This window comes from Clarias gariepinus, chromosome 21, assembly GCF_024256425.1.
Source record: "Clarias gariepinus isolate MV-2021 ecotype Netherlands chromosome 21, CGAR_prim_01v2, whole genome shotgun sequence".
NCBI classification, from domain to species: Eukaryota; Metazoa; Chordata; class Actinopteri; order Siluriformes; family Clariidae; genus Clarias; species Clarias gariepinus.
Window position 1 is genome coordinate 21,721,477 of NC_071120.1, and position 14,557 is coordinate 21,736,033.

General features: G+C 36.9%; 2 protein-coding genes across 2 annotated transcripts; one reads left to right on the forward strand and one right to left on the reverse strand.

Annotated features, from left to right (window-relative positions):
* The first annotated feature begins 1,303 nt into the window (after window positions 1-1,303).
* On the forward strand, window positions 1,304-6,724 carry LOC128509015 (gelsolin-like). Its single transcript, XM_053480523.1, has 15 exons — window positions 1,304-1,496; window positions 1,584-1,738; window positions 1,830-1,991; window positions 2,094-2,243; window positions 2,801-2,890; window positions 2,990-3,122; window positions 3,306-3,610; window positions 4,030-4,163; window positions 4,362-4,452; window positions 5,087-5,257; window positions 5,428-5,602; window positions 5,695-5,816; window positions 5,910-5,987; window positions 6,070-6,130; window positions 6,489-6,724. Exons 1-15 carry the CDS (start codon window positions 1,304-1,306, stop codon window positions 6,656-6,658), a joined length of 2,190 nt encoding a protein of 729 aa, XP_053336498.1. The 3' UTR covers window positions 6,659-6,724.
* LOC128509016 (transcription termination factor 1-like) lies at window positions 6,492-14,404 on the reverse strand. The gene is made up of 10 exons (XM_053480524.1): window positions 14,323-14,404; window positions 12,215-13,052; window positions 11,936-12,121; window positions 10,331-10,409; window positions 9,653-9,777; window positions 9,359-9,563; window positions 8,921-9,007; window positions 8,517-8,582; window positions 7,649-7,734; window positions 6,492-7,443 (listed from the first exon to the last, which is right to left on the reverse strand). The coding sequence occupies exons 2-10, from the start codon at window positions 12,981-12,983 to the stop codon at window positions 7,268-7,270; spliced, it is 1,779 nt and encodes a 592-aa protein (XP_053336499.1). The 5' UTR covers window positions 12,984-13,052; window positions 14,323-14,404; the 3' UTR covers window positions 6,492-7,267.
* Window positions 14,405-14,557: the final 153 nt, after the last annotated feature.

The window sequence follows — 14,557 nt, forward strand, 5'->3', positions numbered from 1 at the left end:
GATGCAAAAAAGTGAAATGTTATTATTATTATTATTATTATTATTTATTGTTTATATCGCTAATAGTGTAATACATGGTCATTGGAGCCTATCCCAGGGGACTCACACACACACACACACACACAAAAGGCAATTTGGAAATACCAATTAGCCTAAGAGTGTCTGCCAAATGTAAATATAATTAGCAAGTCTTTGTGGGACAGAAAAGAGTACCTAGAAGAAACCCCTACACACAACTCCACACACACACAGATCCAAGGCAGGAATCAAGCCCTTTACCCTGGAGGTGCGAGTCAATAGTGCGATCTACACCTTATTATTATTATTATTATTATGATTATTATTATGATTATTATTATCATTATAATTATTATATGGCAGCAATGAGATTCTGTCATATTTGTTAGTTCATTATTTTTTTCTTTACAAGCTTTATATTCTATCAGCTTACTATAATTTTTTTTATATCTTTTTTTTTGGTAACATTAATAATTGTATGGTGATTCTACAAAAAAATTACTAAGTATATTTAGAAAATTTGCAAAAACTGCACGAAGATGGTGAAAAAAAACCTTCTGTGAAACATCTGTTTTCACAAAATCAGCTAAAAATGAACCTAACATGGATCCCTAATTAATTAAGTAATCAATCAGTCATTCAAAGAGTAAAAAAAAAGTTCAAGTACAAATCCTGGTCCCAGTGTTAAATAAAATAATTTTAATAATTAAAAACAATTGAGAGTTTAAGCTATGGGTTATTGAATACCTATAACACACACATCAGCTGTTCATTATTTAGAAGTCCTTTAATTTGTTTGTTTGTGAGTACTAAAATAAAATGTACTGGAGGTAAAGTAAAAGTAATAAAAAATCCAGAAGTATCTAATGCTAGGAGATATCTATAACTTACAAGTGGGGAACCTAATACCTGGTGGTGGAGAATGAGTCTGAGGGGTGTGGTCTGTGCTTGATAATAAGGGATAAAGGACACCTGTGCTGGGGAAGAGAGCTTGATGTCTTTTTGTCCTCTGCTTGTCCTGGAGAGCTTTACTTACACCCAGCAACATCCGAGTTCAGCGAGAAGTAAGTTAATCAAGGTGTCATGGCTATTTGTAAAAGAAAGAATTAAATGTATTTTTATAATTGATTGATGAGATTGATGTATTTATGGTTGTATACATTCTGGAACTTCTGGAATTCTATGCCCTTTATGCTTTAAATGGGTCACACATGATTCTTATAGACCACAGATTGCTTTTTCTCGTGACATATTGTCTACAAGTGACGGTTTCTTCTCTTGAAGCATGGTTTATCATTCTGAGTTCAAGAAGGCGGGACAAAAGCCTGGTCTGCAGGTATGGCGGATTGAAAAAATGGACCTGGTGGCAGTTCCTGAGAATCTTTATGGGAGCTTCTACACAGGAGACACCTACATCGTCCTTAATACCATCAAGCAACATTTAGGAAGCCTACAATACGATCTTCATTTTTGGCAAGGTGAGACTGGGACTTAAATAATAATCTGATTCAGTCTTACATTCTGCATGCTCTAGTCAAGGCTATGGCTTTCATCTTGGTATCCAGGTAATGCCTGCAGTGTAGATGAGAGTGCTGCTGCGGCCATTTTTGCTGTCCAGATGGATGACTATCTCGGGGGAACTCCTGTTCAGTATCGAGAGGTCCAGGGTTATGAATCGAAAACGTTTGTAGGTTACTTCAAATTGGGTCTTAAGTACATGGTAAGCTGGAATATGCGAGTCAACATGATGATGAATGATGCATTGAGTGGGATAAACTGAGATTTAATTTATAATTCTTTTAATACCTCAGCAAGGTGGTGTGGCATCAGGCTTTAGACACGTGGCTTCTAACGTGGAAGGAATACCCAGAGTCCTTCATGTTACTGGCAGACGAACAGTGAGGGCTACTGAGGTTCCTGTGAGTTGGGACAGCTTCAACCAGGGAGACTGTTTTATTCTGGACCTTGGAGATGTAAGCAAACAAGCACTCCCTGCAGGCCGACATGGTCAGAATTTATTCATTGTGGGGTGCGCTAATTAACTAGCCCTTTGATTTATTGTTGATGTACACCAGGAAATCTACCAATGGTGCGGCTCAAAGAGTAATCACTTTGAACGGTTGAAAGCCACCAATATTTCTAAGGGTGTCCGTGATAACGAGCGAGCTGGAAGAGCAAAACTGTACACATGTGAAGAGGGATCAGAGCCTAACAAGATGCTGGAGGTATGTGTTTCTAGAGCAAGGGTTTTTCAACTCTAACCATGGAGGGTCAGTCTTCAACACAGAATGGTGGTTCTTCTGCTCAAACACACCCACTGGACCAGGTTTAAGCAGAAGAATCAACAAACTGTGCTGGAAACAGGACTTCCAGGACTAGAGTTAAAGATCCCTGGTCTTGAGTATTTTCTCCATCTACTAGAACAGTGGTTCTCAGCTCTGGGCCGGGAGGACCACCTGCCCTGCACATTCGAGTGTTTTCTCAGCATTCAGCCCACCTGACTTAACTAATCATCTAATTAGCAGTATTTCCTTACTTGAAGTGGGTGTGAAAACACCAAACTGTGCAGATAAGGTGGTCCTTCTGAACCATGGTTGAGAACCACTGTACTGGAAGGATGAATGATTGAATGACTAAACGGATGAAATGTAGTTGTTAATCTTTCAGGTCAATTTCTCAGCCACATAAATGAGTTTGTTTCCATATTTATAGCATTTTGTTTTCATGCTCTGTCCCAAAATTCTCTTTGTAAACAACAAACTCCTATAATGGTATCTTTAAGATTCTTGGACCAAAGCCAGAGCTTCCTGATTCAAACTGTGATGACTCTGAGACTGATTCATCAAATAGAAAAATAGCCACATTATACAAGGTACAACTCAATTAAATTAATTTGATTTTTTCTGACTAGATATTGACTAAAATTCATACACTGAAAATGTATAAATGGTCATTAAATTCCAACACTAAGGTGTCCGATGCCAGTGGAGATATGTTCATCACGTTGGTTGCGGCGGAGAATCCGTTCTCTCGGGGTGCCCTGGAGTCGACTGAATGTTTTATCTTGGACCATGGTTGTAATGGCAAGATCTTTATCTGGAAAGGTTTGGAAAGCACCATCAATTATTTAAACTGTAGAATTTGAGCCTTTTGATGAAACTGTTTATGATGTATGTGTGTACCTTTTTCTGTTTTTTTAGTATTCATCCAGTTAGTAAATATACCTTCCTGATAAAGCATAAATGACTCAATTACAGAATCACTACTTTTTTTACACTGTATTACAGGTAAAGAAGCCAGCCCAGAGGAGAGGAGTGCAGGAATGAAGGCTGCTGAGGAGTTTATTCAGAAAATGGGGTACCCAAAACACACTCAGATTCAGATCCTGCCCGAGAATGGGGAAACCCCTCTCTTCAAACAGTTCTTCAAATCCTGGCATGATGTAAGCCAGACTGATGGGATGGGAAAGGGATATGTCTCCAACAAGATCGCCAAGATTAAGAAAGTACCCTTTGATGCATCTACTCTCCATGTCTCGAGTGCTATGGCTGCTCAGCATGGGATGATCGACATGGGGGACGGAGAGAAAAAGGTGAAAATGTAGGATTTGGCTATTAATGTATCTGAAAAGGTATGATTCATAGCAGAAATTAAGACATCATTCACCAACTACTTCATTGGAAATACTATACACCTGGCTTATTCATGCAATCATGTGGTGGCAGTGCATAGGGTTGGGATACAATAGCAGAAGCCCGGATCAGGTTGCACTCCTGTCAGCCAAATACAGGACCACATTTCTCCTGTTTGTATGTTTGATGTGAATATTAAAGCTCATAACCTTAATCTGCTCGCTTTTATTTATAGTTGCATACCTAAGTGGATAACTGCATGAATGAAGAGGAGTCCTATTAAATTGCCCAGTGAATGTACTAGTACTGTATGTGTAGGGTAAAGATGCCGAAATGAGCTCTACCGATTTTATCTTAATTTCTATCTCTTTGCATAAAGATTTGGCGCATTGAAGGATCGGACAAGGTAGCCGTTGATCCCTCAACTTATGGGCAGTTCTATGGCGGAGACAGTTACATCATCCTGTACAACTACAAGCATGGGGAACGTCGAGGACAGATTATTTACATTTGGTGAGAAATGGACAACCACCACTATCCTCATGATGATCAGGAGCTCATTTTGAATGGGCAGCTTTGGGTGTGGGACAGACGCTTTGTCTGTTCATGTTACAAGTAACCGTATCCTTCAAGGTCAAATAACCACATACAGCATTGTATGCGCACCTTGTATGACTTCAGGTGTTGTCAGTAGATTTTTTTCATACATAGGCAGGGGGAGGATTCAAGCCAGGATGAGAAAGGAGCTTCTTCCATCTTAGCCACTCAGCTAGATGAGGAACTTGGTGGACGAGCAGTGCAGGTGATTGATGCCAATTCAATGATTTATTCTGCTTCCTTTGTGGGCAGTTCATGTATTGCTGCACTAACTCCAACCAGAGTTGTAGTGTATATATACTGCATATATAGTGCCCTTGTGGTGGTTGCCATTCCTCTATAATTATAATACAGGTGGTCCACACTAAACTATTCACACATTGACGGGCAGCACAGCATCATTTAGTGGCAGTTTGTTCAAAATTGTAAGAGAAAAAAATTGTCTATAATTTTTTTTTTTTTTTTTTTTATGAAATCATGATGCAAAGAGAATCATCTCTGCATGTACTATCCTGACTGGTCCTTGGTGATTCCCATCCCTGATACCTACATATATAATCAGTGTTAACTAGAAGCTTGGTTAATTTAAGGCTTTGATGTATAGGATTCATATCGTGATTGTCCTTTATTTTCTTTTGACCAATTTAGAGTGCTTACACTAAAAAAATAAATAAAAAACAACTAAGCATGCTGTAAAGCATCCCTACTTTTGATTATAACATGCAGAAAGCACATATGTACTTCCACAACCACCCATTTTCCATTTAGTCAAGTTATTTAAGCCTTGAAGGAAATTGGTGTAAATTACACATGCTTATTTAGTCACCTCTTTGCATTAGGTCCGGGTGACTCAGGGCAAGGAGCCTGTCCACCTCATGAGTGTTTTTGGATCCCGACCAATGGTGGTTTACAAAGGTGGGACTTCCAGAGAAGGCGGTCAATCAAAAGCATCAGCAATACGCCTTTTTCAAGTTCGATCCAACGTTGCTGGGAATACACGGGCAGTTGAGGTGTGTTGATGAAATGAATGAGGGATATTGTGGGTATGTCTAACTTTTCCTATGAGGGTAAACATATATATATATATATATATATATATATATATATATATATATATATATATATATATATATATATATATATATATATATATATATATTTTTTTTTTACCCTAATAAAGGTAGATCCTGTGGCCTGTAATCTCAATTCCAACGATGTGTTCCTGTTCATGAACCCATCAGACTCAGTGTTGTGGGTGGGTCAAGGTGCCAGTGAGGTTGAGAAGCGTGGAGCTAAAGAGCTTGGTGAGATTTTAGGAGTGCAGGTTTCTGAAGTGACGGAAGGTGAAGAAAGAGGTATTGCAACTGTCGGAACAATTTTTATCCATAATGTTATTGTAAAAAACAAAACAAAACTTTGGTTTCATGCCTGCTTTCTATTTTTGAAGATCACTTCTGGGAAGCTCTTGGAGGGAAAACTGAATATCGCACATCTGAAAGACTGAGGAGCAAAATGGAGACTCACCCGCCTCGTCTGTTTGCTTGCTCTAACAAGACGGGACAGTTCCGCGTGAGTCACTTGTTAACCTTGCACAGCCATCACTCCAGAAATCATTTTTAGTCCATTATTTAAAAATGGCACCTCTCTTCCACTTCCCATCAGATCGAGGAAGTACCAGGAGAAATGACTCAAGACGATCTAGCTCCAGATGATGTCATGATTCTGGACACATGGGATGAGGTAAAGGTTTGAAGACTTGAAAACCATGTGTTGCATATAACTACAGTGTGCCAATCAGGTGTTGCTTTTGTTTACTTCCAAGGTCTTTGTTTGGATTGGAAAAGAGGCCAATGAAGAAGAAAAAAATGAGGCTGTAGCCTCAGGTGAGTCTGTTTCAATTATTTATCTCCCCCAATTAAAGTATGCATTAAGTCTAGGTGACTCAGGGCAAGGAGCCTGTCCACCTCACGAGTGTTTTTGGATCCTGACCAATGTCCACAATGTATTAATGTAAATAATCATATTTGACTTCTTGCTTACAAACGGATGTTTTTGACACTGCTCTCATAATGAATAGAGAATCCTTGCTTTGTAAAATAGGAAAATGCAAACCAGACTAATTCAAAAAGATCTACAAATTAGTGTCATGGCCAGTATAGTGACACAGCTGAGATACCACCACTTAAAATGCTTCTCCACAACTGACTAGAATTACTTTCTTTTTTTTATTTCACCCTTAAGCTGTGCGATACATCGAAAGCCATCCTGCCATCAGAGACAAGAGGACTCCTGTCGTAAAGATAACGCAGGGCTTCGAGCCGCCCACCTTCACAGGGTGGTTCCTGGGATGGGATTATGATTACTGGAGCTTGAACCCATTGCAAAGGGCTATGGCTGCTTTGAAGCACTGAACGTACAAATGTTTACTGTGGTAGGTTGAGTTAAGTGTTCAGAATAAAAAGTTTTAAAAAATTCCACATGAAATAGCAAATTGTTTGAAAACATACAGCACCTTGCCTAATTTGCTGCATTATTGTGTTTTATGAGGGGGTTTGAACCCACTGTATTCTTTAGCCTAAATTTACAATCAATCAAAAACATGAATATTAAAAGTTAATAACTTGACGCATTCTACTATTGGTCAAAGAAATAATGCACTAGTTCACACCATGTCTGTAATCAGCAGTAAAAATATTAAGAATTAGTCAGTACCATTCCAAATGATTGTTCAGACTGCTTCCTTTCAAAAATCTCTTGGGACAAAGTGCGGTACAACATTAAAATGATTAGGTTTGGTCCACACAAATTTCTTATTTAAAATAATCTTTACCAAAATAGAAAATCATAAAAGACCAGTTTCACCTGGAATAACAAGATGCATTCAAATGTGAACAATACGTCATTTTCTCACAAAAATAGTCATTTGTAGAATCCTGTGCTCAATGTTAAAACACAGAGCTCCTAAATTTATAACAAAACAATGCTTTTAGTTTTTTTTTCTGAAACTCCTCTACTGGCTTTCATTTGTCCTCTGCGTCATCGTCCACATTTTCATCCTCGTTAATGTCCGTAAAGATGTCGGAGAGACTGTAGCTCTCCTCATTTTCGTTATGCTGGGTCTCATCCAAATCCTTAAGAGACATCAGCTTCTCCTCGAGGTGCGGTAAAACTTTCTCATATAGAAAGTCAACAATATCTGGTAAAATTTCAATAAAGAAGAATTATAAAAGATTTAACAGGATGTGCTTCTCTACAAAATTAATGCTTTGTAGTTTGGTTCATTTCAAAAACAGTTTGTAGTCCCTGTCCCATCATATCTTGATTAAACATATTACTTGAGCTCATAAAAGAAACAAAATGGAAATCTGAGATAATCCACTAAATAAATGAAAAAAACTTACCTGCAAAACACTTCGACTGCCATACAGGCACATGACACACTTTAAGTTTGTGCCATTTCTTTTGGACGTATGCGGGAGGAACATCCCTAGTGAGAAAGATAACCAGAACCAAAGGTTACACACACGAGGGGAAAAATGCAATTATGATATTAAAATTTAGTGCAAAAACTCACACTGGACTACACATCGTAACTATGTATTTGCTAAAATTTTAAAGATTACTTTATCTATGCAATACAATATTAGGTATAGCGATACAATTACAATTTAAAAGGACAGTTCAGTTTTTTTAAGTGGGTCTTAAATTAAAATTGTTGTACGTATAGGGCCACCAGTTTTTCTTTAAGACATTCCCTTTAAAAATGCAGCGAATAATCTCTAGAACTTATAACTAGACCTCCAAACCATTTTGAAGAGTGAAAACCAGAAAAAGAATATTTAAAAGAAAAATTAAATTAAACTCATTTTAAAATGTTTTTGTCCCCCTATATATTTTCTACTATGCTGTGTGTACATAATGTAGCTATCGTTCACAACATATCCTGTACGTGTTTACCTCTATGGGACTAACTGTAATGCATTTTATAATAGGTGTAGTGCAATAGCTTATTATTGATGTCGTACCATCAAATTTTAGAGTGTTATTGGATCAACACTATCAGATTTTATTTAGTGTATGAGTGAACCAAGAGACATAATACATTAAACCAACCAATCATTTTATAACATCAAGCCTACATACAGCCAATACAAAAGTACCTGCTTAACACATAAAACTATTATAAATGCCAATGATGTATAACAGTGTGGTTTATGTATATTAATTGGTATATAAATTGATATTTATAAGCTTAGCAAGTGCTTTTACCCAATCAGTGCTGTGAGGTCCTCCCAGTCGACATGGGCAGCATCATCTATGTCCAATTCATACATCCTAGGAACAAACAGTGTTAGAAACACAAATTAACAGAGTACTGGGTTTTCACATTATTCTCAGTAAAGTATGGTATTCACATCAAGAAGCACAAGAAGATTCTCAGTTTAGCTTTTTCCTAATGACACCAAAATCAAGGGCAAAATTTCAAATAAAAACTGTCTATTTTGAATCTGGCCGTCATTACATTACCACGAGTTGCCATGTACTGTATGCAGCTGTCTTATTTATTCACTTCAAATCATTAGTGCTCGTGTAGCCGTGCTGTGCATGCACCCGCATATTGATAAATAAGGCCCAAAAAAGGGACCGATATAATCAGTAGGTTTACTACGTACCCTTTTATGAGTTTGACTTGGACATCAAGAGATTTCTTCTCTGTGAACACCGCTCCAAAAGACATTTTTACTGCCAAAATTCCCATCCTACAATACAAAAATATTTATAGTCCAATATGTGTAACAAGTGGGAACAAAGATGATCAAAACTCATTCCATTTTTGTTAATTCCAAAAACTCTGAACATATTAAATAGATGTACTACATTTGGGGAAGGGGCTTTTATCAGGTTAGACAAAGACAGCTCTTTAGTCCTTATACATGACTTCTACTTAAAGTTGTACTAGCATCCTATAATGTTAAATGCAAAGCTCCTTCACAAAATGTGTAAAGGTTACTATGATTTAACAAGAGTAAATGACAAATCTTTATAATCCACATGCACAATTAGAATTTTGGCGTTACGCTTGTGTTGAAAAAAAAAAAAAAAATCCTCACCATTTCTCCCTGCACTGAGACCACGAGCGGGTTTTCACCTTCCTAGCAATCTTCTGCCAGGGGAGCCTTTTATACAAAGTTTCCTTCATCACCCTTATAGACCCGTAACTGTTGGCTCCACCTGGGATCTGGCACATTATGTGATCTCGTACAGCTCTCAACAGTCTCTGTACCTCCTTCTGAGACCAGGGGCCTTCCTTATCACCTGGATGACACAGAACAAACATAAACAATTTAAATTGTGTAGAAATAGGGTTTTAGACATGTACTGTATTTTGCTTTTTAAAAATTTACCTTGCTGGTGGTAGCGTTTCTCAAGTGACAAGGCACTACGACCGGTCAACTCTGAAATCTTCTTCCAGTTATTACCATGTAAAGTGTGCAACTTGTTCAATGTGCAAAGTTCTTCTTTCGTAAACCTCAAAAAAAGGCAAAACAGAATAATGCCATATATAAATACATTGTTTAATGACATTATTTTAAGAAGAACAAATTACAAAGGGTGTTCAAGTCAAACCAGGACTTTTGATAGTTAGAACTATCTAACTAAAAACTAAACTTTTCTCAGTATGCTGAAGCCATGATTGAAACACTGGCCGCCCAGGAACTCCCTTAAAGGCCCAAACATGTGGAAATTGAGGTCAGAACAGTACTAGCAATGTGGAAAAGACTCCCAGATGAGTTCTTGTAATGTGCATGTGGTGCAGAGGGCAGTATAGGGTCGTGTACACCTTTTGTGATCAAACCAGTTTGTTTTGACAATTAAAGGAGTTCCTGGGAGGCCAGCGTTTCAAGGCCATCATGACTCCGGTACACTGAGACATCTTTCTACCTTGATCGCATTTAAGCACTAGTGAAATTCTGGGGTAAGTGTGTTAGTGTAGCAGTGGATTATATAATCCCGGTTGGACTTGAACGCCCCTCGTATTTTAATTCTGCATTTTCTTATACTCTTAATCAATCAGTCCTTACTCTCCCTGGTGGTTTTGCTCATCGAACATTCTTCTTCCACGAGCATAAATGTAATAGCAGGACCTGGGAATTCCTTCCGCTGGTATAAAAGAGATTAAACAAAGTCACAATACAGTATGATTATCATGGATACCAATTCAATTCATAAGGACATACAGTGCACAAAAATAACAAATGAGAACGGATACCAGTTGTAGAGAGAACCAAAGAAAACAGTAATGCATTTTAAATCTATAAGGAATCTTCATTAATATGTAAATTAATAACGCTATATGTTATGGATATTAATGGCAAAATTTGCATTTCAGTACAGTATGTCCACCATGTGTCTTTACAATTGTTGATTTGTATTGTAGATTTTCACTTCATGCATTTAAGCATTTAACATCTTTAGAAGAGGATAAGAGCCACCATAATATATATATAAACTAAAAATTCTGACTTTAATCTCAGATTTTATGAGATTAAAGTCAAAAGTCTGAATTTAAAATCAGTTCTTTAAAAAAACCTTTAGTTAAAAGTCAAAAATCTAAGAATCTTAACTTTTATTCCTGACTCAGTATACAAACTGTTTCCTCAAAATTTTGAGTGAAAAAATAGATAAAAAAAAAAACAAAACTCAATTTTAAGGAGGAAAAAGATTCAGAGACAAACAGTTAGAATTCTGAGGAAAAAAAATTCAGGGTCAACATAAAAATTTTCAGACTTTTTTTGAGTTTGAGGTCAAAATTCTGAGAAAAAGTGAGAATCCTGAGAAAGAAAGAAAAAAAGTCAGAATTCTAAGGGGGGAAGGGGGAGAGTCAGTTTTTTTTTTTTTTTTAGGTTTTATATAAGGTTGAGGTAAGAATTCTGGAGTCTGAGAAAAACAACTCTGACTTTCTGACCTGATCCTTCCATAAACATCTTGCCCAGCTCTGTGGCCAAATTGACCCATTTTCTCATTAAAATAGCAAAAAGAAATCTATGTTAACGTTTATTTAGAATAACATTTAGCATTTTGATTATCTGATTATGATTCGTGCTTATGTGGAAAAAACAAAAAAACTCTAGTTGCCCTTAAACCTACAAAATACTCCATTTTGCACATGTATGCAGAAAATAATGAACAGTCAGCATTTTCGGTTTGAGATACAGCCCGTGATCATAACCACAATTACTGCAAAAAGTTTTAAGAGCGACAGAGCTCTCGGAGTTTAAAAACCTTGTGTATAAAATCACTGAGCGATACAGACGAGAAAAATGTATTTATAATAATGTATAGCTTTATTGTGTGCGTCAATTCACGTATTGACTCATGAATCCAAAATTAATGAATTTTAAATGAGATGTTTGCATTTGCCAGATAGTGCTGTCTTAATGAGTAAACTTTTACAGACGTGCGCGGGAGAGAGTGCACGAGAGAAAGTGTGTGTGTGTGCGAAAGCGTCTGTGTGCGAGACAGGGAAAGAGTTCATGTGACTGTGTGAAAGTGTACACATTGAGACTGAGACTGTACTCTCTCTCTCGCACATGCATACATGCACTATCTCTTGCACACACACACACACTCTTGCTCTCTCTTTCATGCACACATAACTTCGCACACATACTCACACACGCACTCACCTATCCTTTCAAAGAATCTGTATGTCCCTTTAAGTTTCTTTAAGTCCTTTTGCTCGTGCTTAAAGCGGTGTGTGAAAAACAGTTTGCTGGCGCTGTCAATCGCAGTGAGAGCCATGAAGTCTCGCACATTCTGTCTTAGCCTCGCGTTTTCTTCTGCAGTAAATCGTCCCTGATTCAGAGAGATGCCTAGAGGCAAAGTGAGAATAAAACTCAGCTTAATCCAATATAAACACACACACATACCGTACGATTGACTAGAGCAAATGTGTCATGCTTTACCTTTTAGTTTGAATTCCTTAAATCTTGGCAAGTCGTATTTAATCATCTTACTCACGTTCACCGACTCCTTTGACTTAATGTCAGGAATAAATTCTTTCAACTGATTTAAAAGACTTTCATCTATCGGTAAGGACTCTTTTATTTCACCATCCTCTTCTTTTATGTCTGTCTGTGTCTCATGTGTCGAAAACACCGACTCTGCGTTCTTGCTTCGTTTTCCCAAACTGTTACGGCCTTTATCTTTTGATTGTTTGTCTTTTCTCTTCGTTGTTTTCCGTTCTTCAGTGCTTTGTGTTTCTGCTTCTACTGTTAAACCTCCTTCCTCCGTCTCCTTTCTCTTTTCTGCAGTATTCTCCTTTAACATGTCCAGGTTCTTTTTCTTTCTCCTAGTTGGCAGATTGTCACTCTTTTCCTTACTGCTTGGGGTTTTTGAATCATTGGCTTTGTTCACTTCCTTGGTCTTATCTTTTTTCGTCTTTTTTGGGGTGGGTTGTTCCCCTAGTTCTTGACCTTCAGTACTCTGTTCTATGGGACAATCGTTCTCCACTTCTTGTTCAGACAAATGTTTTCTCTTTTGCTTCTTTTTTGTTTTTTTTGGGGAACACTCCAAACTTGATGAAATGTCTGCTATAGTACTTTGTTTATCTTTATTTGTTCGCAGGTGATCTTTTTGTTGAAGATATTCACAGGCAAGAACTGAGGCAGGAGCAGTTTCCAGTTTCCCACCATTTTCCTGCTCTAAAGTCTTAATTTTCCTGTTTTTGCCCATCTTCCTCTTCGCTTTAACTAGACTCCTTATTCAGCTTTCAGCATGTACTTTGCAATGCTTGTCCCTTTTCTAAGGAAAACAAAATATATAAGCAATATTAATTATGCAACAGCCTGCATTCTCAAACCTGCTTAGTTCCATGGTCTTTCCTGACTTTTATTTCTTTCTACTCTGTAAATCAATGCTAAAGGTGTCCAAAATATGCAATAATCTGCTTTGAACATCTGATATTGATATGTATCTTCTACTCATGGTCTGTAAAGCCTTCATAGCGGCTTTAATCTGATCTGCAGTTAATTGGTGTAAGCTTCTAGAAGCATACCTGTAAAATTAAAACAACTAAAAGCAAAACATCTGTAGTGTCCGTAACCATGTCAAATTCATATTGTAATATCTTTACAATTTAGCATTTATTTTTAAAATAATATACTTTTTCAGGTTTATGTCTTTTTATATAAAATCTAAATCAGCCAAGCTTCATCTGAATGACAGTTAAGATGGTTGGGAGATTTGAATTTAAAAAAGTAACAGACGTGACATACACTAGTAAAGCATTTTGAAATTGTATTTGGCAAATGTGTTTCTTTTTATCTGATAAAAATATAAATGTGCATAGAGTATTTACAAAAAAAAAAATTTAATGTTAAAAAAAAAATGAAAAGAGCGGTATATGATCCTATCAGAAAATTTCCTTTTAGCACCAATACCATGTTTTGGCTGTATATGAATCACATCTGTGCACATTAAAACGCGGGTTAATCATAAAACGTTATCATTTGTATTGTTGCAGTATAAACACAACCTTAATAACTGTGTAATAAATTAACAAAGGAAACATGTGTTTGTTTAACTTTTATGGAAGGAGTCTCCAGTTTTAGTGCATTCCAACAGTCTGTACGTATTCAACCCTGGAAAAGAGTCTCTCTTAGGACACAGGGATTAACACTTCCTGGTTTCTGGTTACTTTTTTTTTAACTAGTTTTTTCTTTTGTTTGTTTTTTTGCCTTTGTAGCTTCAAGAGAATGAAAGCAAAACTGAGACTTATGAGGAAATAATTGTTTATAGCTCCTATAATGTAGAGTGATATCAGGAACTGGTCCACAACATTTAATTATACTATAAATAGGCAAAATCTGATGTACTGGTTATTTTAATAAATAAATGTTTACCCTAACACACTGAGATGCCACATTATTAGATACACCCTTCCAAACATGAGTTACATCTAACTCCTTAACTACGTATTAAACCTTAGCAGCCCAAAGCAATATAACCAGTCATAAATTGTATTTATAACTGGTTATTGCAACATTTTATACGCAGCGGGAATATACCTTACCTGCACTATGCCAAATGTTTAAGAATAAAACTTTTGTCATGTTTTGGTTCCTCAACACGAGGGCATGCTGCTCTTCTTCTACACCGGAAATCATTTCAGCAGTGGTAACCAAAACGCATACTGACCTCTAGTGTTCACCCCGAGTACAGCAGCTCCTTACTGTTTGGAATGACTATAACGATCAGATCATAGGCAGGTAGGTGCAACATTATTGTCATTACATAGTACAGGTACT

Bases quoted from the DNA above. Each gene is read 5' to 3' on its own strand.
- LOC128509016 (XM_053480524.1), bottom strand. From the start codon at position 12,983: ATGGGCAAAAACAGGAAAATTAAGACTTTAGAGCAGGAAAATGGTGGG. The intron at 7,735-8,516 runs GTAAAAGCACTT...CTTTCTCACTAG, and splicing joins GACCTCACAGCACTGATTGG to GGATGTTCCTCCCGCATACG. The intron at 7,444-7,648 runs GTAAGTTTTTTT...AAATTTTACCAG, and splicing joins GCAGTCGAAGTGTTTTGCAG to ATATTGTTGACTTTCTATAT.
- LOC128509015 (XM_053480523.1), top strand. From the start codon at position 1,304: ATGGTTTATCATTCTGAGTTCAAGAAGGCGGGACAAAAGCCTGGTCTG. The intron at 2,891-2,989 runs GTACAACTCAAT...TCCAACACTAAG, and splicing joins AAATAGCCACATTATACAAG to GTGTCCGATGCCAGTGGAGA. The intron at 5,817-5,909 runs GTGAGTCACTTG...ACTTCCCATCAG, and splicing joins ACAAGACGGGACAGTTCCGC to ATCGAGGAAGTACCAGGAGA.